A 24,217-nucleotide genomic window follows, 5' to 3' on the forward strand; every position below is an offset into this window, starting at 1 on the left:
TTTTTGCACTATTATATCTCGAGATGCAACACTAGTGGGATCCTTATGCCAGCACAAGAACACAGCGATAGTAAGGTTTCACTAGTAGAGCCTCACTGCAGGCATGTTTCTGCTGGCAGAGGGACTGGCAAGCAGGATAAACTGTAGTTGTCTTCCAATAGTTGCATGTTTGATCGACCCTTCTATGCCTAGTGTAACCTTGGCGTCTCTGCAATTATGTGCTGATGTAGTGATCCCACTAGTGCAGCGGTTCTCAACCTGTGGGTTTACAACTCCTTTGGGGGTTGAATGACCATTTCACAGGGGTTGCCTAAGACCATCAGAAAACACATATTTCCGATGGACTTAGGAACCGAGACAAAAATAATTTTATGTTGAGGGTCACCGCAACATGAGGAACTATATTAAAGGGTCGCGGAATTAGGAAGGTTGAGAACCACTACAGTAGTGGTACATCTACTGGGAGGAGAGTTGTGAACCTTAGAGTTACTGTGAATCACTATGGCTGTTTTTAATACTCAGTATTGGCTAGGGTTTGGTTCTAGGACCCCCCGGAGATACCCAAATCTATAGATATTCAAGTCACATTGTATACAGTGGCATAATAAAATGATGCCCCTTATATAAAATGGAAAAATCAAGGTTTGGTTTTGGGAATTTATGTATTTTTGAAATATTTTCGAGCCATGAATAGTGGAATCCATGGCTATGGAGGACCAACTGTATCAAGTGGTGGTGGTTGTTGCAGTGCTTCTGGTTGCTGTTGTTGTTGCTGGTGGACTTTGTTTTTTGTTGAGAGTGCATGGTATCCCAGCTAAATTATGCTGACATAACTTTTCCATGCCTTGACAAACTTGGGTTTGGGAACTTTGTCCCAGGCTCCCACCTGCAATATAGGTACACCAAGTAGTTGGGCATTAACATGATGTAAGGCTAGTGGAGCCAGGGCTTACATGGTCAAAGTGTTTGGACTTCTAGATTAACACGGACAATCATATAACCTGCTCTCCCTTTCCACTTTTCTGTCTTTCTGAGATTAACTGCAGTTCCATTTTAGGATGGATTTTCCAAGTGTTAACAGTACACTTGTCCCTCCACAAAAGTCAAAAGGCCAGTGTCCCAGACAATTTCCATTACCCCAGTTATGCTTCAACCATGGTTATTCTGCTTCTGTGCTCACCTCTCTTCCTCAGGTGGTACCATGGACATCTTTCTGGACCAGCAGCTGAGACCTTACTTCAAACCAAAGCGGCACCATGGACCTTCTTGGTACGAGAGAGCCTTAGTAAGCCTGGTGATTTCGTGTTATCTGTCCTGACAGACCAGCCCAAATCTGGAACTAATTCTACTGCAGCTGGAGCCACCAGCACCCCCAAAGAACAGCTCAAAGTTACTCATGTCAAGATCATGTGTGAGGTAAGATGCTGGGGGTAGAGCAGAGTGAGAAGGAGACATAAAGTCTCTTCCTTGCCACAAGAGAGTGTGTAAAGCACCCTCAGCTGCCTTGTCTCCTAATGCCACATTTCCAGTTTAAGTGATGATCAGGAATCCTGTGAATCTAATCCATTTAGTTATTATATATATATTCATGTTTGTATTCTACTCTTGTTTAGGCAAGGTATGCGTCATTTCACTTTCTTTTTACAACAACAGAGTGAGATGAGTAAAGCTGAGACAGAGCGACTGGGCCCCAGATCAATCAGTAAGCATTTTGGGCCACATTTGGATTTGAACCCAGGTCTCTTCAAAATGCAGTATGTAAGCCACTGTGACACTTTGGCTGATATACTTATCCATACATGTCTACAGCAGCAACTGCTTAAAACAATCCAGCAGTGAGTGGGGGAAAATCAGTTGGATTAGGAAAAAGTGTCAACATAGGAAGAGAAGTGAAGTTCTGAGAGTTGGGCAGATGACCCACACAATATCCCTTGCATTTTGGACAAAAAAGGGGAGAGGTTCCAAAAAAAGGATGCTGGATTTCTGGGCCATGGAAGGTAACCACAATACACCTTCCTAGGTCTCCTATTGTAATCCTGAGACTGAACGGATAGAACCTGAGAACTAAGTAAAGATGGAATCTGGCATGTCAGGGGGCAAAGTCTGGTGAGATAAATGTGGGCTTCTTAGCATCTGGTCAGGGCAGGCATTATCACCTAAGGACCACGATTGTGCCTGGTGTCAGAGTGGAACCGAAAGAAATTAGGATATTGATTAAAATAGTCAAAAGGAGCAGAAAAAAGCAACTTCAAGCCAAGCAGAAACTAGACTCCTGTTTTGATTCTGTCCACTCATCCTCATTTTTCACTCCAGGGAAAGACTCTGAAAGGGGGACTAAAATCCTGAAACATCAAGTGAAATCTTGAGATATAGTCCCCTAATAAAGGTAGAGCAGTCATTTATAATTAAACCAGAATATCAGTATTTTCCCTGGATATATTCTTGATGATGATTTATGTAGGACCATCGGTATTTTTTTTGGTCTTTCTGAATTTACAGAGTAACAGGAGCAAAAATTAGATCCCCCTCATCAAGACTGTCAAGAGGCACATGATTTCTATGTCCTACTGAGGGGGACTTTCTCTGCCACCTCTCTCTTCTTTGGGCTTCTATACAAGCCTTCACTGCAATAAATAGGAGCTTTGCAAAAAAAAGAGGAGCAGTGGTGGCTCTGCACAGCTCCCATTCACTGTATGGAAGCATGAGCAGAAGAACTCCCATGTGGTCTTTGCCCCATGTCATTTAGGGTATGGATGCCAACATGTTAGGATTGCCACATGGCACCAGAATTGCATGTGATGATCTTGCTAATATCCTTTAAAAATAATATTTAAGGGGTGCAAATAACAGCCCTTCTTTCCTCTAGAAAGGAAAGTACACAATTGGTGGCGCAGAAAAGTTTGGCAGTTTGGCTGACCTTGTAGAACATTTTAAGAAGACCGGCATTGAAGAGGCATCTGGATCTTTTGTGTATTTGAGACAGGTAAATGTTGCTGGCCATGAAGAAGTCTGGTCCACATCAATTGGCTCTTCTTATTTTTATTTATTTTTAATGTTTGTTAGGTAAGATCTCTGAAAGAGGAAGACGGAGAAAGGAAGAAACAATTTTTGTTTGAAGATTCACAAAATTTGAATTTCATAATTAAAGCTTCAGACTTTTTCTACCCTGTTATATTACGTGATGTACTGCAGCAAGTAAGATGCAAGATGCAAAAATAGAAAATGTAAATTTTCTGTTACAAAAATCCTTTTAAAATATTGTGTAGAAAAATTTGGTCTGAGATATTATTCACTTAGCCAAAATAATTTGAGCAAATGGTTTTGCTTAGAGGAGAGTATCGGGAAATATACGTTGTTTGAATCTCCTTCGGTGAGATAGATGGACTTAGGACTTTATCACACAGGGCAAATCAGGGGATTCAAAAGACATCATCCAGGGAAAGTCGCATGCCCTGGTGGCGCAGTAGTTAAATGCCTGTACTGCAGCCAATCACTCACAAAAACCACAGGGTTGTGAGTTCAATACTAGCCAGGAGCTCAGGGTCGACTCAGGCTTGCATCCTTCTGAGGCTGCTAAAATGAGTACCCAGCTTGTTGGGGGCAATTAGCTTACAGTTGTAAACCACTTATACACTGCTTAGGTGGTATGAAGCGGTATATAAATGAAGCTGCTATTGCTATTGATCGCGGCTAAGATTATCACATGACATCGCGATTAGAGAGGCCTTATCCCGGGAATAACCATGGAAAGACCAGCAACAAATCATTCACAGGGAAATCCCTGGTTATTTCCAGGATAAGCCCTCTCTAATCTCGATGTGTGTGATAATCTTAGCCACTATGGTGGGACTTTCCCTGGATAATGCCTTTTGAATCCTCCGGTTTTGCCCTGTGTGATAAAGTCCTTAGAGTAACATCATGAGCTATTAAGGTATTTCTGTAGATAATCAAGGACAAAAGGCACAATTTTTTCGTTACCAGCAGTGACCCTTTTTAAAGATCATCAGCTGTGTATAACTGGGATTATTTGAACAACAAATTTTGTTAAAGCCAAATTTAAAAAAATGAATGATCTAGAATATATAAAGTGCTGATGACATTAGATTGCAAGGAATATAGAGATATGGAGCAACAGAATAATTGAGTGGGTGAAATAGAATATCAGTTTGTTTTTGCAATATGTTTGGAAAGTGAAGTGGGTGGTCATTCTTATTTGAGAGACACATTTGAAGGCAATTTTTACATGGAACTAGTGCAGTGGTAGTTTTTTTTTTTTAATGGCTGGCATAGGTACTGAACTGTTTTGGAAGTTTGTGTTAGGAACTATTGGTAATCAATGAATTAATTTTATATGTCAAAACTAGGATTAATCAGATTTAGAAATTTCACAATGTAGCAACCAAATCATTTATTTCTCTAGAATCATTTATTCTCCCAAAAGACTTTGGCTTTGTGAATTAGTAAACATTACAGTGGATATAGGAAGATTAAATTAATACATTGTAAGATCTCTGGTAGACTGTGTAATGATTCCCTTCTGCAACTGATCTGGGCTGTGGGGCTTTAGTGTGTAAGACATATTGCATTATGAAGTAATAAATAATATGTGATTCTTCTTTTTTCAAAGATCCTTTTTATTTCAGTATTTTATTTTATTATTTTATTACAAATAAAAATATTTATTTATTTATTTATTTATTTATTTATTTATTATTTGACTAATTAAAAAAATCCTGCCCTTTATCATGAGATCTCAGGGTGGTGTGGAAATAAAATAGGTTTAAAGATGGCAGGCATGGAAGACAAGCTCTGAAGGTTGAGAAATATCAAAGCTTTTATGTTGACTGGCAAGCCCATGTAAAATTCATTGGGTCAGAGAGGGCAAAGTCACAATGATGGTCTCTTCTGGAGCACCTTCCAGTCAATGCACTGGCATGCATGAACCAGTCTAGATTCAGATATGCCAGAAAGTTCTGTTCTCTGATTCCTACCTTTTATTTTTATTTTTTATCTTGTTCACTTCACATATGTTTTGAGTGTGTTTTTCTTCTAGCCTTTTAATGCCACCCGAGTGAATGCAGCTGATATTGAGGACAGGGTGCAGATGCTCAACAAGAGAAGCCAAATGGAAGAGGCAGCCAAAGGTGGCTTCTGGGAAGAGTTTGATGTAAGTAAAGACTTGTGGAGTTTGCTTTTGCTTTGGGAAGAAAAGCAGGGGTGGGAAAGTACGGTCCATGGACTGCATGAGGCTCCTAGGGATGTTTTGGTGCCCCCCCCCCATTTTTGAGCACCCCTTGTTTTCCCTGCAATGTTTTCTAGACAGGAGTAGAAGATAATTTTGGCAACTTTGGGCCCACTGGGTCATTTTAGCACTAGGAGAGTCCTATTTCGAATAGGAAAGGAACCGGATATTGATTTAGATATCTAACTTATGCTTGAGAGCCAATGTGGTGTAGTGATTTGAGCACTGGACTATGATTCTGGAGAGCAGGGTTCAAATTCCTGCTTGGCCACAGCAGGGGTGAGCTTGGGCAAGGCACCTTTTCTTATCCTCAAAGGATGGCCATGGCAACCCCCCTCTGAAGAAACTTGCCAAAAAAAGGACCCAGTGGTAGGTTTGCCTTAGGGCCACCATAAGTCTCAAATGACTTGAATGCACACAACACACATACACCTTATATTTCCATTCTCTCATTTCTGATGTGTCCATGAGTCTCTCCTTCACCTCATCATTATTAAACATCCTTCTTCACCTCTTCCTCTTTCAGAGCCTCCAGAAACAAGAGACCAAGAATCTGTATGATCGGCATGAGGGCCAAAGGCCAGAAAACAAGTGCAAGAACCGCTATAAGAACATCTTGCCATGTGAGTTTGGAATGCCACCTTTCTTGTCTCAGAGGCTGGGCCTGTCTATTCAATAGGTGCAGGCGGGAGAAGGATCTGACGTGGCTGTTTGATGATTCAGCTTTAGTGAGAAGAACTGCATTTTCAGTGTTAAAAACAAGCAAACACTCTAAATGGAAGTAGAAAGTTTACACAATAAAGTTCTAGCATCCAGCAACACCTTTCTGGATGAGACTCCTCTAGGTTAGCATTCAGTTTACGACAGCGGTCAACCAGGTGGTTCAAATAAGGTAAGTAGCAGGATGCAAATCCACCCCATCCCTCATCTTGCTGTTTGTTCCCAGGAAGGTTATCAGATGTCTTTTGGGATTATCATGACTAATGGTCATTTACTATGCCTGCATGAGCCAAAGAACACATCCACCTCCTGTCCTCATAGCGATCAGTCCAAATGACATAGGGCCCAATCCTGGTGCAAACTGTCCTAATGGTGTACAACCAGTTCAGCACTGAACCCGCATTATACCACCCTTAAAAATGGTATTTTAAAAACCCACCTTTTGCTCTGGATATTCCCAGGAAATCTGGAGTCTTCCACATCGTATGGAGGACTCATATGCTCATCCTGCTGTTTTGCCCACCATTGTTGGTCTAAGTCACTCCCTCTGAGGTCAGAAAGAGGGGTCCAGCCATGTGATCAGTTTTGGGTACCTCATTTTCAGCCTCAGACTTGCACCATTGGTAGTAGCAATGAGCAGCACAGCTGTCAACAGCCACCTCACATTGCTGTGGAGTACCCAGGTAACGGGGAATTCGGCACAGCTTTGGGGCAAATATTTCCTGGAATATTTTGGTCTATGTAGAGCACTGACTGACCTGTCATCCCTTGATTTGTCCAACCACTTTTGTAGCCCAAAACATCTTGTGGAAGTAAATTTCATAAGCTGTAGAGGACCAGGTTCCCCCGCCCCCGCATCTGTATGATTTTATGAACAATTAGACTCATGGGGGTACTAGAAGTTTGATTGCCCTTTTAATGCAATTTCCCCCCAGAGAATGAGAGAATGGATTAGAGAGATAGAGACTGAAAGAGATGGAGATAATTTGCAGGGCATCGTTACAATGTCTGGTTTACTTTTACTACTCAGATGCCCCAAAGTCACTATTTCTTTCGTGATATATTAACTCTTCTCTCGATTGCTCTAGTTGATCACTCCCGTGTCATCCTCCAAGACAGAGATGTAAATGTTACCGGATCGGATTATATCAATGCCAACTACATCAAGGTGAGGAAAAGAGTATCCTGTCATGACTGACAGAAATAAGGGCAGGTCAGATTGGCTCCTGTTCTTTTCTGTTTTGCCTGATTCTTCTCCAGGAAAAGCTGGACAAATTCCTGGAGAGCCACAGCTATCAGTCGATATCAGCAACGTAAACCAGTCCTCTGACTGGGGCTTGGAAAGATGCTTTTAAAGAATAATTTGTTCCCATTAGTTAAAAATGTTGCTGTACTGTTATTTGTTGCAATGTTTCCCCCCCAAAAGTTACTTGTTGTATAACATATTGCGGTATGTCATTAGACTTGTCCCTCCATATTTGCTAGGGTTAGGGGCACAAGACCCCCGTGAATATGGAAAAACCACAAATAACAAAAACAACATGTTTTTACCTGAGAGGACACCTCTCTAGGCATCTCTGGGTCCTACAGTGAAACTCTGTGGTCCATGTCTGGCAGACACTGACCATAGAACTGCGCTGGAGGAGCTACAATTGCCTAGTAGAGTGTCCTCTCTAGGAATCTCTAGGTCTTTCAGTGCAACGTTTAGTTAAAGTTGACCATAGAGTTGAACTGGAGGACCTAGATATTCCTAGAGAAAACATATTAATCAAATCCGTGAATAATCAAATCCCCAAATATCAAAGCCGCAAATATGGAGGGATGACTGTATTTTCCATTACTACTTAATTACATTGCTTAACAAAACTTTTAGGGTTCACAAGACAGCAGCATAAAACTTGAGAAAAAATTCCTCTCCAAGAGGATGCCTCTAAAAATGTCCTTAGAAAAAGTAATCAGAAAATAGTGCTCAGTCTGGCTCAGTATAAGAAGCTTCTAATGTTTCTATTCCTTTGCAGAACACTCTGTTTAGCCCTGAGGAGCGCGGCAAAGCCTATATTGCTAGCCAAGGTTGCTTGGAGACCACTATCAACGATTTCTGGCAGATGGTATGGCAAGAAAATTCACGCATCATTGTGATGACCACTCGGGAGGTGGAGAAAGGAAGGGTGAGTAGGGCCCCTTTATTCCTTTCCATCCAGTCAGCCACCTGCCTTCACAATATACCTTAGCATTTGTTTCTTCTGTCCTCATCTCTTGCAGGAATATGCAAGCTCTTTTGAGAAATGTTGCTAGTCATAGCATAGCAAAGGGTTACATTGCCAAGCATTCTAAGCAAATAAGGCCTGTTACAGACTGCTAAAATAAAGCTGCTTCGGGTCTCTTTGGAGGTATGCTGTTTAAATGATGCATGCATCCTAAGAATCCGGAAGCTGCACCAAAGCTGCACTCCAGTGCTTAGGAATGGAGTGTGGCTTTGGCGCAACCTCTGGACTCTTAGGACCCATGCATCATTTAAATAGCATACCTCCAAAGAGACCCGAAGCAGCTTTATTTTGGCAGTCTGTAACAGGCCTATGAGACTTTTTTACGTGCAAAGCAACATAAACAGGTGAACAGTTAGAGCAGAGAAGTGCTTAACACTTTGGTGTTAACCCTCCTCTGTCCACCATTTTTCTGCTAAAAAATGATTGCCATTAAGTTTTAAAGATTAAAACATTATGACTTATTTGAAATGGACAAGCTTTCTTTTCTTGTAAAAAATAATCATTAGCAAATTTTTATAAAGAATGCAACTCCTGGATTAGGTATGTGCAAGACATAGGAAAAGAAAGTAGATATATTGCATTAATAGAATAGATAAACGTTATTTGAAATTTAACTTTAGTATAATTATAGAGTTATAGAACTTATAAGTCCTTGATTTTGTTGACTCAGTTGTGACTAGATTAGTAATTTTATTAATATTAATATGATAGAGATATAAATAGAATAGGTGAATGTGTTCATTAAAAAAAAAGAATTTATTGGCAATAACAATTCATAAAAATACAAGTTCAACAGTCCTGAAATTTTTGTTTATTGACATAAGATTCTGATGATAGTATTTTTACATATTGTTAAGAGTTTGTGACTTAATAATAGATTACTGAAAGTTATTTGAATAGCTCAGGAAGTCTTGAGGTAGTTTGTATATAGGTATTTATGTTTTTGTATGTTGTTGTATGTCACGTATGTTATGTGTTTTGTTTTGTTTTATGGTTAATAAAAATTATTAAAACACGATTGCCATTAGCCAATGTTTCTACATGTTGGGTTTCAGATGCACACAGACCTGGTGGTTCCCTATATGTGAAAAGTTGTGTGGCAAGCGGGTCTCAATTTTCCATGGAAAAGCAGTGGATGTAGTGAGAAAGATTATGAATACCTCCCATCTATCTCCCAACTATTTCATGACTCCAATGGGATGTTGCACATTAACAGTTAATTGGACTTTTGCTTGAAACTCTTTTGGGTTCCTTCTAAATTCGGTAGACATTTAACCTGAAGAATAAAATTGTGGCTCTAAATTCCTTCTTCTAGTCAGTCTCCACTCCTTTTTTCTTCTTCTGTTATAGAACAAATGTGTCCCTTACTGGCCAGAGGTAGGAAGCAGCAAAGAGTATGGACCATACATAGTGGAACATATTGTAGAACACAATGCTCTGGAGCATAAACTCAGACAGCTTCGGATTTCACCCATCAATGATGTAAGTAATATAAGTCGGAGTGATGTATTGTTGCAAAACCTGGGAGTTAGTCAGATTTTTTTTAGTGTGACTATGCAAATAATCTCACTCATGCATTCCAGTTTTGTTCACACTATTGTTTTTTTTATCAGAACCACATCTCTGCATGTTCTGTTGCTCACACCTGTCAGCACTATGAATAAAGATGGAGTTGATGATGTGGATGATGTGAAACATGTTCACGGCATGCAAAGTTTCATCCTCTGTCTATTCACATCAGTTATTCATGCAGCCGACAATGCAAATCTTTGAGGAAAATGCAGAAAAACTCCTGAGAACAGTTATCCAGGGCTAAGTGCGTTTTTGGCAACCCCACAAAAACTCAGATGCATTCAAAATGCATGTGAACAACAAAATTCAAGCCACATTCTACTGGGATTATTTTCACTTTCTGAATAACAACCTAGATGTATAGGCAAATTGGCTTCAGCATTTTGGAAAGAAAAGATCAGGGGGAAAAAAACCACCTCACAAACCATTCATGTTTTTGTTAACTATTATTTAAAATTGGTTCAACCTAAAAATATCTGAGGGATTGAGGCACGCAGCTTCAGTGCCCATAGTGAGCATCCTCTCTTCCCCTGCTCAAGGCCACTAAAAAGTCGGTGAATAAGATGGTAGCAAACTAGCAACTACTTGTAGTGAACAAGACAATGATATGTTACCATAAATATGGATTTGGCACTTGAGGTGATTGCTCACAGAGCAATGGCACATGTTAGCCCTGGGATGTAATGATGCGATATTATAGAATCATAGCGTTGGAAGAGACCACAAGAGCCATCCTGTCCAACCCCCTGCCATGCAGGAACTCTCAATCAATCAGGAGTTCCTCTGCCCAGGAGGCGAGGGGAGCAGTCTTTTCTGAGAGTGCTGGAAGGAACTTGTCCCATCTGCAACAGCCTCTCTCCATGTACAGCAGCTAGAAAGAACAGTGTGATTTTATTTGTGTATTTATTAAAAGCAATACCTTGCAACCCACCAGGGCTCCCAAACTTTTGAAACATTAAATACAGGAAAGAAAACATTCAAAAACTGATTTAAAACTCCTCTTTAAAAATAGGTGTAAAAGCACACAGACCAGCCACCCATATTTTTTAGGACCCAAAATCAAATGAAATAGGAGAATCTTACCTGCCCACTGGAATCTCAGGAGGGAAGGAGCCATCCTGGCCTCTCTTGAGAGAGAGTTCTTCATTCAGGGTGCTGCTACAAAGCAGGCTCTGTTATATATTATCTACCAAGCTAGCCTGATGGGGTGATGGTCCAGTGCGGATCTTAGATTTTGGGCAGGCCCCTATGGGAGGAGACAGAATGCACAGATATAGGATGGGGGCACCTGGTTTGACAGCAGTACATGTGGAAGGGATCTAGGAGTCCTAGTAGACCACAAGTTGAACATGAGTCAACAGTGCGATGCACCAGCTAAAAAGCCAATGAAATTGTAGGCTGCATCAATGAAAGTACAGTCTCTAGATCAAGGGACGTAATAGTGCCACTACTATTCTGCCTTGGTCAGGCCTCACCTAGAATACTGTGTCTGGTTCTGGGCACCACAATTCAAAAAGGATGTTGAGAAACTGGAGCGTTCTAGAGGAGGGTGATCAAAATAGTGAAGGGTCTGGAAACCACAAAGCCCTATGAGGAGAGACTTAGGGAGCTGGGTATGTTTAGCCTGGAGAAGACACAGCTAAGAGATGATTTGATAGCCCTGTTTAAATATTTGAAGGGGTGTCATACTGAGGATGGAGCAAGCTTGATTTCTGCTGCTCCAGAGAACAGGACACGATATAATGGAGGTAAACTACAGGAAAAGATATTCCACCTAAACATTAGGAGGAACAGTAAGACCTGTTTGACAGAGGAACACACTCCCTCAGAGAGTGATGGAATCTCCTTCTTGGAAGATCTTTAAACCAAGGTTGGATGACTATCTGTCTTAAAATGTGCCCAGAAATCTACATGAAGCCTAACCAGTGTAGAATATAGTGGGACTATTACTTCCCTCAGCACGGAAATTATGTTATTATTACAGGCTAGAATAGCATTTACCTTCTTAGTCCAGAGGGTGCCTCCACCCCAGGAACTGCCCTAGATTCTAACTGGGGTCACTCAGCCATTTCCCTCAAGCTTCATATTTCTATTTGTTCCTAAATCAAGCAGTTACTACAGTAGGCCCTTGGTATCCACTGGTGTTTAGTTCCAGGACCCCCTGTGAATATCAAAATCCATGGATGCTCAAGCCTCATTACATACAATGGCATCGTGAAATGGTGTTCCTTATATAAAATGGCAAAATCAAGGTTTGCTTTGTAGAAGTTATATTTTTGGAAACATTTTCAATCTGTGGATGCTTGAATACACGGATAAAAAAATCCGTGCATATGGAGGGCCAACTGTAGTTGGCTCCAGAACTATTACTGGGTGAAATATCGCTATTAACCCAAGCTTTCCCTAATAGCCAGTGCATGAAGACAGCAAGATCAAAAAGGAATTCAGATGTCTGGTTGTGAGATCAAATAGATTTGGGGCATTGCTCTGGATGGTGCAAAGTACAAAATCGAAATTTTGCCCTCCTGTGCCAAGAATGAATCTGGGTAACATCTGGGAATTTCTCTTCTTGAAATAAATGGAAGCTACATGAGAGCATAACTGTGTCCTTATCCAAACCTGGAACATTGTATTTGAAAATTAACTCATTAATGTTTGATGTTAGAAATGGAAAGATTGAATTGTTGCCATTAAATAAACCCCCTTCACTGCCTTCTCCATTCTCTTTCTTCTAAGATCCACAAGACAAGTTAGCCAGCACAGAATGACAAGCTACCTGGCACCAAGCCATGTGAGGCATTTCCTCCAGTCTTAATCCTGTCCCCTCTAGATTCCTAATCTCTTATTGTAACTCACAAAGAACCACCTCTCCATCACATTCTAACCACCTAAAATAAGTAATTTGTTGCAGTTTGGGAATAACTAGTCAAGTGATCTTGACCGTGGAATGCACTCCCTCGGAGGGTGATAGAGTCTCCTTCCTTGGAGGTCTTTAAACAGAGGCTGGATGGCCATCTGTCAGGGATGCTTTGAATTGGATTTCCTGCATGGCAGGGGGTTGGACTGGATGGCCCTAGTGGTCTCTTCCAACTCTACGATTCTATGATTCTATGATCTGTGGAGTTCAGGTATATTGAAGAGGGGATCTAATAAATCCATGACTTAACAAACTTGAACAAACACCTGCACAGTTCAACAGAGCTTAACCGTTGCCTTGTAGTTTATGTCCCATGAATCCAAAGCCCCTTTCAGGCAGACAGGTCTAGGCCTATTCATTCAGTCCTTCCTGAGAGTGTTCTTCTGCTGATTCTAGACATGGGTTAAGAGCAAGGGAAGGGAACAAGAAATAGAAGGAGTATCAGACATGTGCTGCATGAGGATGTGATGTTGCTCTTATTGCCGATTAGGGAGAGGCTGTGAGAGACATTTGGCATTACCAATACCTGAGCTGGCCTGACCATGGAGTGCCCAGTGAGCCTGGAGGAGTTCTTGGCTTCCTTGACCAAGTCAATCAGAAGCAAGAGAGTGTCCCTGGGGCTGGACCCATTATAGTGCACTGCAGGTAAGTGAGCTGATGGCACTGAAGCTGAGGAATTGGTTAAAAAAATGTATTTTCCTGTATATGGAACACATAAAACGGTCAGAAAACCAGCCTTGAAAATAACACAGTGATGTTGCAAAATAGCGTCCTTGTGATTTCAATTTCACTGCAATCAACTCTGTTCAAAAGACTTAATGGATACGTTCTTTATGATGCAGGATGCGAATGAAGATGTCATTTGGCATGGAGTATTTCTGCCTTCTTAAATCAGCCAGATAGTTTTTCCTCACCACACAAACACTGTGGATACACAGTGCAGCCCAAGGTCCTAAGTACTTCTCTTTTTAGAACTAATCACAGTTTGCAAATCTTCTTCGTATGGCTACAGATTAGTGTGGTATACATATATCACTAACTATTGTTAATTCTGAAGGGAAGGGAGGATTTGCATGCAGAAAGTGAGGAGGAGCAGTATCCAGGGAGATTGGGCAAGTGTTAAACATTTACATCAGCCACTTTAGTCTTTAGTCACTTTAGTCACTGAACATACAGTGCTGCCAGATGCTGACACTGGCTATTGGTTGTCTTGTGGCAACTCACCAAGACCTTGACAAGGGCTGGCAATAGACAAGGCAGCTCTAGTCAGCAGTATCTAGAAGGAAGCACAGTTCCCATCCCTAACCTACAACAAATTACAGCAGGCAAGTCTCAGCAAGGGGTTCTTCCCAAATCCTGTTACCTCAAACCTCCTTTTAGCTGAGGATGTTGTTGTTAAAACTTGGAACCTCCTGCACACAAAGCATACACTGTGTCCCACTGAGCCATAGCCATTCTCTTAAAAAGCTCAGAAAAGATGATCCAGGAAACTAGAGACCAGTCAAATAGCACAATCTTGGAAGAGTTGTGAAATCCCATCAGCAGATGACTAGCTTTTAAAATGAGCAGAAATGATTGAAATGGACAAACTAACCTCCTGGCTAAACCAAAAAGATGTTTAAAAAACAGAGGAAGAGTGGCTTTCTGTTATAGAATATTGCAAAAGATGCTGGAAATACATTTGTAAGCATTAGTGTGAGCAGGTAATATGGTTATGTTTAAGTTGTAAGTACGATCATAGATAAATGGAATAGAATCTGAGGAAATCTTTTAGATTTAGAGTTATAACAAAAATAAGACTAAAATGGTAAATATAAGAGATGTAAGGGTTAAAGGGGGCTCTAAGCCAGAGGAACACGGGAAGTATAAAGTATTAAGTACGTTGTTTTATTTTATTTGAGTTATTGGTTGCATTATGACATATAGAAATAACTGGAGAGAATTATGTATAGTTGAAAATGTAAAAATAAAGTATATAAAAGAAGAAACTAGAGACCAGTCAGCTCAACCTTAGTATCAGGAAAAAAAAAATATTAACATAGTTTATATAGGAGTATGTCTGCAAGTATCTTAATGATAATGGAGTGATCAGTAGCAGCCAGCATGGGTTTGTCCTGCCAAAATAACCTTATATCTCTTTTTGATCAGGTCACAGATTTAGTGTGGGAATGCTGTATATGTCATTTATCTGGATTTCAGCAAAGCATTTGATTAAGTCCCCCTTGACATTTTGATTAGCAAGCTGAATAATTGTGGAAGAGGCTAATAGGAACAAGTTAATTGTGGAATAGATGAGAACATGCATGTATGTGTAATTGTTTGAGAAACTGCCCAAGGAGTCGTTTTCAATGGCTGTACTTCAAACTGGAGGGAAGTCTTGAGTGGAGTGCCATAGGGTTCTGTCCTGGGGCTGAGCTTGACACTCTTCAATATTTAAAGCCTTAGAGGTTTGGGTGGAGGGAATCCTTATCATGTTTATGGATGATACAAAACTGGGAGGGGTAGCCAACACATTGAAAGAGAGGAACCTTGATAAAGTAGAAAACTGTGTGGTAAATAATAAAATGAAATTCAACAGAAATAAATGCAAAATTCTACATTTAGGCCACAAAAACCAAATGCAGATGTATAGGATGGGGGATATTTGGCTTGGATGCATTCATTATATGTGCAAAAGATCTTGAGAGGATTGTTGTTCTTAAATTGAAAATGAACCAAATGTGTGATGCTGCAGCAAAGTAGGCAAATATTTTAGCCTGCATTAATAGAACTGTGGTTTCCAAGAGTAGTCCTACTATATTCTACATTACTCAGGCCCAAATTGGAGTACTGTGTTCAGTTCTGGGCACTTCATTTTAAGAAGGATATAGACAACTTGGAGCAGGTTGAGGGAAGGGCAACAAGGATGAGAGTGGAGTCAATTATGTAGAGATGGAGGGGCCTCTTTCTCTTGACATCTTCCAAAAGAGGCTGGACAGCCACCTGCTAGGGATGCTTTAGCTGGATTTCCTGTATTGAGCAAGGGGTTTGACTTGATGACTTATTTCCATCATGTATCACTGTATGGTTCTAATTATCCTGTGGTATATTAAAAGAAGCCTAATATATTGCATTATAGTTTAACTTTTTGTGGGCTGTAGGAGCTCACTTCACTGCCTATTAATACCTGAGAAGCGACATACTGTACCTGGAGAGTACAGCGGCCATAACACACAGTATTTGCAAGTATTCTGGGCAATAGCTGCAGTTCTGACCCTAGAAGGGCATAGGTGAGTGGGTGTTTAGCTGGTGTTTATTACTTCACACAAAGTATACTTATATTCTGGAATTCACTCCCACAAAAAGTAGTGATGGCTATAATGTTGAAAAGGGATTTAAAAAATTCATGGAGAGTAGTGGCTTCCTCAAGGACTATTAGCTGTGATAACTAAATGGACCCTCCATGTAATGAGCCCATATACCTGTCAATACCAACTAAGTGGTCAACTGCTGTAAGCTGTGCCCAGTTGCAGGCTTCTTTTGTGGGCCTATCTGTTGGAAATAAAACCTCGGACTAGCTAAACGTTGACAGAAAAAAAACTGAAGGGCAATCCTAACTTGCTCATTGTTCAGAACACACTGTCATGCTCCTAATCTCCATCTTGTGCCTCTCCCCACAGCGCTGGAATTGGTCGCACCGGCACCATCATTGTCATTGATATGATTGTGGATATGATCTCTACAAAAGGTGAGTCCACTCCTGTTGTGCTTCTCTCTCCTGGTTCCATGCCTTATTTACTCCTTCTCATCAATCCTTCTTTATATACTTTATGGCAACTATGCGGACTGAAGGCATTACCTTGCACAGAGGAAGAGAGAGAAGGATAGGTTGCTTCTTCCCTATGCAAATTTCCAAAGTCATGGCTGAAAGATGGGGCTTCTCCAGTAGTAAATGAGTGATCCCTAAAGGAAACCTGGCAGAAGCTTGTGCCATTGGTGAGCATTCCTCATCAAACTCTGGAGCTTTGATAGCACATGGCGATACCTACTTAAAGTTAAACATGGGAAATCAAACAGGAGTATGGGAAATACCTTCCCATGAGAGTCTGTAGGGATAGAGAATTTGTGGTGTGATGGAATGGGCTTGAGAAGGAAGGAATTACAAGCCAAGATCAGTGCAACTAATCCTCAACTGAGAGGGGATCCCCACAGGAAAATTAGACATTTGGCTATTCAGTAAACCTAACAGGAGCACTTAGGAAAAGATGGAGGGTGTCTAATCAAATAGTTCTTGATGGAAATGCATCCATTTTTAAAAAACTTAGATGATAGGTATTGTTGTACATAATCTGACTGCCTTGAGGGTGAGATGTTTTGAGAGGAGCACTAACTGGGCTTAATGAGGCGTTACAAACCGCCACTGCTCTTTGCTCCATGAGGGAGTCGCAGCATACAAACCGCGCGACTCCCTCGCAGAGCAAAAAAGAAGCTCCAAAATGGAGCTTCTTCCTGCGGCGCCGTTATGACGCCGCGAGGCACCTGTGGTGCACCCGCGACGTCATAACCGCCGTGACCCGTCTGGACGCTATGCGTCCAAGACGTAAACATGATGGCGGCCATGTGGAACGGCCGCCACCATTTGTCACGGACTGAGTCCGTGATAGGGAAAGAGAAGAGGCACCCCTTTTTTAAAATGGGACGTCCTGAGGACATCCGAAATGGCGGTCTATAACCCGCCAATGTCTTTTGTTTGATACTGTAATTGAGACTTAACCTGTTTTTATCATCCTAGGCAGCTTGAGACAGACATCTATTGATGTCCACTTCCACTCTCCCCAAAGAGCTCCTGCAATTGACAGTCCTCATTTTCATTCTTTCCAAAGGCAAATAGCAAAGTGTTTTCCTGCCCACCCCATGCAGTAGGAGAGTGTCATCTCTACAAATTCTGTACTACTTCCCAAGGCTGTAGAGGAATCCTCAGCTTGTAGTCTCAAGCTATGTATTCATAGCAGTGGCAATATGTGTGAAATGGGAGATCCATGAAAGAGGTCTGAAAGATTTTCTCCATCTCGCCTTCAAAAGTGCTTCAGCAAAGCAGGGGACAGACTGGGGCAGCAGCCTTGCAGGCATCAGTGTTTGGTTTGGGACAAGGGTGCAGAAAACCTTCCTTTCCGCCCCTCTTCCCCAGGAGCCTGCATCAGTATGTGAGACTGACTTCTTTTTAGACATCTGTAAATCTTCCATTGGAGAGCCAGCATGGCGTAGTGGTTTGAACACTGGACTACGACTCTAGAGATCAGGGTTTGATTCCCTGCTCAGCCATGAAATCCACTGCAGGGGGTGAGTCACAGGCGAGTCTCAGCCTCAGGGGAAGGCTGCAACGGCAAACCTTCATTGAAGAAATCTTGCCAAGAAAACCCCATGATAGGTTTGCCTTAAGGTTGCTATAAGTTGAATAGAATATACTTTATTATGGTCGAAGACCAGCAAGAGCTATAAGATGGAAATTACTTGAAGGCATACAACAACAACAAGTCTTCCATTGCTTCTTTTTCACCTTTCCCTTTGTTTTCTTCATTCTGTCCCAGGGCTGGACTGTGATATAGATATCCCAAAAGCTATTCAGATGGTTCGGTCCCAGCGCTCAGGAATGGTGCAGACGGAAGCACAGTATAAATTCATCTACATGGCCATCTGCCAGTTTATAGAGACCACCAAGAAGAAGCTGGATGTTATGCAGGTATGGGACAGGGATGGGCATGTAGTTGCCACTCATCTTTCCTGTCATATTGGTACACTTTGTGAAGGAGAAAGAGAGCCTGATAGCAAACAGTCTTGAGCTGGGTTGTCCTGTTCTGGGCTGTGCTGCCAGAGATTCAGATCCAGATTCCCATACCTATTTAGCACTAGACATTGTAAAGTTCATCCTCTCAGCTGTGTGTGTGTCTATGAGTACAGCAGTGGAACACCACTGTGGCCCACTCCATAAAACCTTTTCTTTGGACGTTATCAGACAAGGAAAATTGGAAGTATAATCCAATGGCAATCTGAACGCAATCATGGGGTGTAACATTATTAGGTGATAGACTACCACATGCAGTTTCGGGCAATGGAAAGTCAATCCGAACGCAATCATGGGGTGTCACGTTATTGCATGATAAACTACCACACACAATTTTGGGCAATGGCAAGCTATTTTCGGGCAATGGGTAGTCAGTTCGAACGCAATTCAAATTCACGTAAATTCACTGAACTAGTGAATTCACGTGAATGCGTTCTGGCCCCACTTTCTTTTCATTCGAAATTAAGAGAAATTCCTCCCGTGTGATAAACTCCTTTGCTGCAGTCTCAGAAAGGAAGACCAAGTGAGTCTGAATATGGGAATATCACCTACCCACCAGCACAGAAGGCCTCGCATACAAAGGCTTCACGAAAATCCTCCAGGTAAGAATGCAACCGCTATCGATCCTAGTTGTAGCCGAATGACATTGAAAACAAATGTAGCATGTATGAGGGCAATGCATAACTTTGACAGTAGCAATGATTTGATTGTAACAATGTTGCCTTCCAAAAGTATTAATTTTGTTCTCCCCAGGAGCAAACTCAGAAACACACACACATATAAGCCAGATATATAGGGATTTTTTTCACACTGTTAAGTTTCAAGTAGTGGCTATAGTAGCTATTGGCTAGTGCCTGGGAAATGACCAACTACACTGTGTACCACTGGAACATTTCTACATCAGTTTTCAACCTGTTTCTGGAAAGCTGTGGCTGCTGAAATTGAAGCTAAACCTTCTTTCCTCAGAGGGTGCTGCAGTTGCATCTTCCATTGTACTTCTTTCATTCACCAGAGATTTGGACTAGATAAACTCCAAGATCCCTCTGATGCTGTAACATAGATATACCACATTTAAAATCATAAAATTTAAAGGTTTACTAGCCTGCTTGGTTTATGAAAACAGATATGAGTCAGGATGACCAACATCCACAGCATGGGAGGCAACATACAGCTCCATTGTTCGATCTGGTATGAATGCTTATACTGCGAGTGGGAAAGTGGATTTACACGTCTCTTCCTCGTTTTGTTTTCAGTTTGCTAGGTTTTTTCACAAGCAAAACAGCAAACTGGGTTTGCAGTATTGTCCAAGCTGGCAAACTATGGTTCTTGTATGGTGAAAGCCATGGTTTGATTCTGATTTCCAGTCCTGATAATGGGGATAAAATGCTTTGCCTTAAACCAAAAAAAGAGGGGAGGAGGAGCATGTGCCTCAATATCCTAACACCGAAACATGGTTTGCCATAAGACTGAGCCACATTTGTCTTCACCTTCTTGTCTGTCTTCACCAGTCCAGGTTCTGTTTGATTGACATTATCCTTCTTTCTTCATTTCCACTTCCACAGGCAAAAGGAGGAACCAACCCTCTATGAGAATTTAGAGAATGCGAAAGCCAAGAAAGAGGAGATGGGGCAAAAGCAGAGGCCTTTGGGGAAAGAGAAGAAACCCAAGGGCTCCTTGAAGAAAAAATAACGCCACACAAGTTCTAGTGCCTTCATTCGCCGTAGATATTGTCTTGTTTCTGGCTAGGAAATTCTCCTAGAGGTTTACTGAACTGGGAGGGCCAGCCCAAGACATTTTGGTGTCTAGGGTGGAAAACTCACCTGGCACTTTCTCCTACTAATGAATGTGTTTTGCCTTCTGTTTTGATTCACCCATAGAGTTTTTAGGTGTCTGTGGGCACGGCCTTCTTTATCTGTGGGCTGAGAGCCCTGAAACACTTGTGCCAAGTATTTGCATAAATTGGGATACTGAAAAAGGACAGCCCCATGTACCAATGCATCTGATTGTTTTCCAGCCCTGACGTTAAAAGGGAGCTGTGAGAGCTAGATGTATGTTAGTTGTTCTTTCAGGATACTACTAATGCTCTTTCCTCTGCCATGGTCTCCCAGTTCTATTTGGCTTGGCTTCTAGGTCACTCAAGGTAGTAGGCCCAAAAACCTGCACATTCTGCTTTTGATTAAATGTTAAGTCTCCACTTCCTTTCTGGTCCAGTTTCTTTCTGCTGAAATATCACTGGATAGGTCAAAAACAATATTTTCTTGTGCTTTTCTGATGTTGGAGACTATCTGCAAAAGTCCAGCCATTGCTTTGCTGCCAGATATTCCCACTGCACTTTGTAAATAATGGATGATTTTCTAGTCAAGTAGATTGATTTTCTTTATTTTGTAAATAAACCAGATATTTGTTTGATTTGCAGACTTTAAAAAACTGTGTATCACCACTGTTATTTGAATTTTAAAAGTGAGATGTGCAGGTGTGTGTTGAAGGGGGGCACATATTGGGCAAGACTACTAGGATTCTGGAAGTGAACCATAGCAACTGGCAGAACAAGAGTTTTAATATTCAGCAATTTGCTATGAACATTGCAGAGGTTATGTCATGTTGGTTTTTCTGGTGTCCTAGAGCTTAATTTTTGTTTTCCTAGTTGCAAAAATGTCTAGATCCAGTAAGTGGTGAAACATGTATATGCACTCTAGATTGGCCAGATGAGCACCAGTCAGCAAAGTGCTCCTAAGTTAATGGGCATTGCAGTTCAGGGCTCTTCAGGAAATCAGCATGTAAAGCTACAAGATTATACAATATTAATATGGGAGATAATCTTATTTTAGCATATTATCTCCCCAAGTGAGTTTAAATTTACTGTGCACCTTCACGTTGTTTCTGATTTATGACAACCCTATGGTATGACAAGGTTTTCTTGGCAAGATTTGTTCAGTTGTCTGTATGTATGTGCCTTTGCCTTCCTCTGAGGCTGAGTAACTTGCCCAAGGTAATCCAGTGGGTTTCGATTGCTGAGCAGGGATTCAAACTCTGGTCACCAGTGAAGAGCCTTTTTATGGGGCCAGTCACGTCCTTCCTTATAGATGAAGACAAAGGAGATAATTGCACAGCCATTTTTGTCCTGGCCATGCATGGGATGGGAGAAAACGGGTGTTATCACACAGTATATTGCTGCTGCCCGAACATCACTTGTCCACCGATTTTGGTGGTAAAGAAGCTTTCCGTAACACCAAAATCGGCTGGCAGTGCGCACCTGGGGAACGGGTGATGGTCAGGCAGCAGCGCAGCAGGAATAATTTACTGTGAAATAACACCCATTTCCCCCTGTTCTGACATGATCCTGTCCCATGTACGGCCAGGGCAAAAATGGCCGTGCAATAATCTCCAATGTTTCTGCAATGGTTCTGAATACTTGGACACAGTAACTCAATTCAAATCATTCAAGGTTTTCCATGTTAAAACCTATACTTGGAAAATTTCCCAGATATAGACCAGGGACTAATAAAAAGGAACGTTGGGTACTTACCGTGACAAGTTCTTTTCCTGCAGAGAAGGGTCCTGGCATCCTGTAATCTGGGTTTAGCTCCTCCTATTTGCTCCTGTAGGCAGGGACTATAAACAAAAGACCGGCCCCTATATAGGGAGGAGCTAGCCCACCTGAGCCTCAGTCAATAAATCAAGGAACTGAACTTTAGTAACATCAGCTAAGGGTTAACTAGAACACCTTAGAAAAAACTAGTCCAAGAACAAACAAGAACTCAGAAAACCAATCCAGCAACAAGAATAAGAACAAGGCAGGTCCACCAACAGGCAGGCAGGGTCGGAGGCCGCAGGCAGCACCCGGGTGGGCAGGATGCCAGGACCCTTCTCTGCAGGAAATGAACGTGTCACGGTAAGTACCCAACGTTCCTTTTCCCAGAAGAGAGGGTCCTGTCCTCCTGTAATCTGGGATTTACAAAAGCCCTCTCGAACTGGGAGGGAGGTGCTGCTAGGAGACTGTGGGCCCCAACACAATCTGTTGGAGGACCCTCCTTCTAAATGACGCCACAGCGGACTGAGACACGTCCAGTTTGCAATGTCTTATGAAGGTCGAAGGCGACTTCCATGTGGCTGTCCTGCAATGTCTGACAGGGAGGCGCTAGTGGCCAGGGCCACAGAGGTAGATGCACTCCTGGTTGAGTGCGCCATCACCCCCTCGGGTGGAGAGAGATCAAGAGTTCGGTAGCTCTCTTGAATACAAGACCTGATCCACCAAGTTGAGGCAGATAACTTGTATTCCAAAGAGCCTGGAAAAAAGGAAACGAACAACATTTCAGATGACCTTAAGGTTGAAGTCCTCTTGATGTAGATTTTGAGGGCTCTGCGCACATCCAATGTGTGCCCGGTCTTTTCCAAGTCCTTCTTAGGACTGGGGCAGAATGAAGGCAGGAGAATGTCCTGTGACACCTGAAAGGCTGAGTTGACCCTAGGCACGAAGGTAGGATCTGGACGAAGGCACACTGAGACCGGCCTAAAATATACAAGTCATTACGTACCGACAGGGCCCCAGCTCTGACACCCATCTGGCGGAGGGAATGGCCGCGAGGAAGATGACCTTGAGGGAGAGGTGTTTGAGGAAGGCCTCCCAAAGGGACTTTATCGGACCAACCGTCAGCGCCTTTAAGACCGTGTTCACACCCCAAGCTGGAAAACGATGTCTGGTAGGCTGGCCCTGTTGGAAACTCCCCTCAATAGCCTATTAATGTGAGGATGGCCGCCATTCTAGCTGCTCTCGTATGGAGCAGAACCGACATGATGGCAGACACCTGCCTTATAACCATGTTCGGTCAAGTCCCTTCTTAATGTCATCTTGGATGGACTATAGCAGGTCAGCTATGAAGCAGTTGATGAGAACTTGTCTAAGCGGTGGATTATGAGATCAATCAGAATAGAACCTGATCTAATCTGGACCTATGGCAGCTTCCAGCCTGATCACCTTGTCAACTGGTTATAGCAATGAAGGTGATATTAGGGTGATTTCACTTGTAGCAATTAAGACTTAGCACTCTGAAAGAGGAATGTTAATGTCTGACCTCCAATTAAAATTTAAAACAATGTGCAGTTCTTTACTGGAACATCTGTGAACCTGTGTAAAATAAGACTAATCCCATGGTTAGGCAAAGAAGACACTGGATTAACCTTTATCTCACAGACATTGGTGAATCCATGCAGAAGCATAGATGCACTCTGTGTTAACAGGGCATGTGGTCAGAATTAAGTCTGATTTCGTCTGAGGATGAACTAGTCTAGAGGCTTCAAAAATCACCCCAACTCCATGTAGCAGGCTATCATCAACCTGTATGAAGGCTGAGGGGTCTCCCAGCTGAAAGAACTGCTGTTTAAGGAGTCACGAAATGGGAACAGAGGGCTTGGCAAGGATAGCCCTCTGGTATCTAATTTCAAGGAGAGAATCTTCTCTACAAAAAGGATCTGTCAAAGGAACACAAACCTAAATTTTAAATAGTATAGTGGGACCTCGATATGTACTGGAGTTGGATTCAGGACTTTGCATGGATACCAGATCCATGGAAGTTGAAGTCACAGAAAATATAATGGCATAGTAAAACAGAGTCCCCTGTATAAAATAGTAAAATCACAGTTTGTTTGTTTTTTGGTATATATATATATACCAATGCTGT

General features: G+C 41.9%; 1 protein-coding gene across 2 annotated transcripts in view; it reads left to right on the forward strand.

Annotated features, from left to right (window-relative positions):
* Positions 1 to 21,126, forward strand: part of LOC149323457 (tyrosine-protein phosphatase non-receptor type 6-like) — a 42,948-nt gene extending 21,822 nt beyond the window's left edge. For both annotated transcript variants that reach the window (XM_089488958.1, XM_089488957.1), the window contains exons 5-16: positions 1,194 to 1,416; positions 2,867 to 2,983; positions 5,054 to 5,167; positions 5,769 to 5,865; positions 7,051 to 7,130; positions 7,981 to 8,130; positions 9,580 to 9,711; positions 13,209 to 13,363; positions 16,378 to 16,445; positions 18,286 to 18,437; positions 19,044 to 19,141; positions 20,102 to 21,126. In XM_089488958.1, coding sequence (XP_089345084.1) covers positions 1,194 to 1,416; positions 2,867 to 2,983; positions 5,054 to 5,167; positions 5,769 to 5,865; positions 7,051 to 7,130; positions 7,981 to 8,130; positions 9,580 to 9,711; positions 13,209 to 13,363; positions 16,378 to 16,445; positions 18,286 to 18,437; positions 19,044 to 19,141; positions 20,102 to 20,228 — 1,513 coding nt within the window. In that variant the 3' untranslated portion in view covers positions 20,229 to 21,126. The remainder of the gene's footprint in view (positions 1 to 1,193; positions 1,417 to 2,866; positions 2,984 to 5,053; positions 5,168 to 5,768; positions 5,866 to 7,050; positions 7,131 to 7,980; positions 8,131 to 9,579; positions 9,712 to 13,208; positions 13,364 to 16,377; positions 16,446 to 18,285; positions 18,438 to 19,043; positions 19,142 to 20,101) is intronic.
* Positions 21,127 to 24,217: the final 3,091 nt, after the last annotated feature.

The sequence above is a fragment of the Sceloporus occidentalis genome, unplaced genomic scaffold, assembly GCF_023333645.1.
Source record: "Sceloporus occidentalis isolate IW3139 unplaced genomic scaffold, rSceOcc1.0.p SCAF_1, whole genome shotgun sequence".
Taxonomy (NCBI): Eukaryota; Metazoa; Chordata; class Lepidosauria; order Squamata; family Phrynosomatidae; genus Sceloporus; species Sceloporus occidentalis.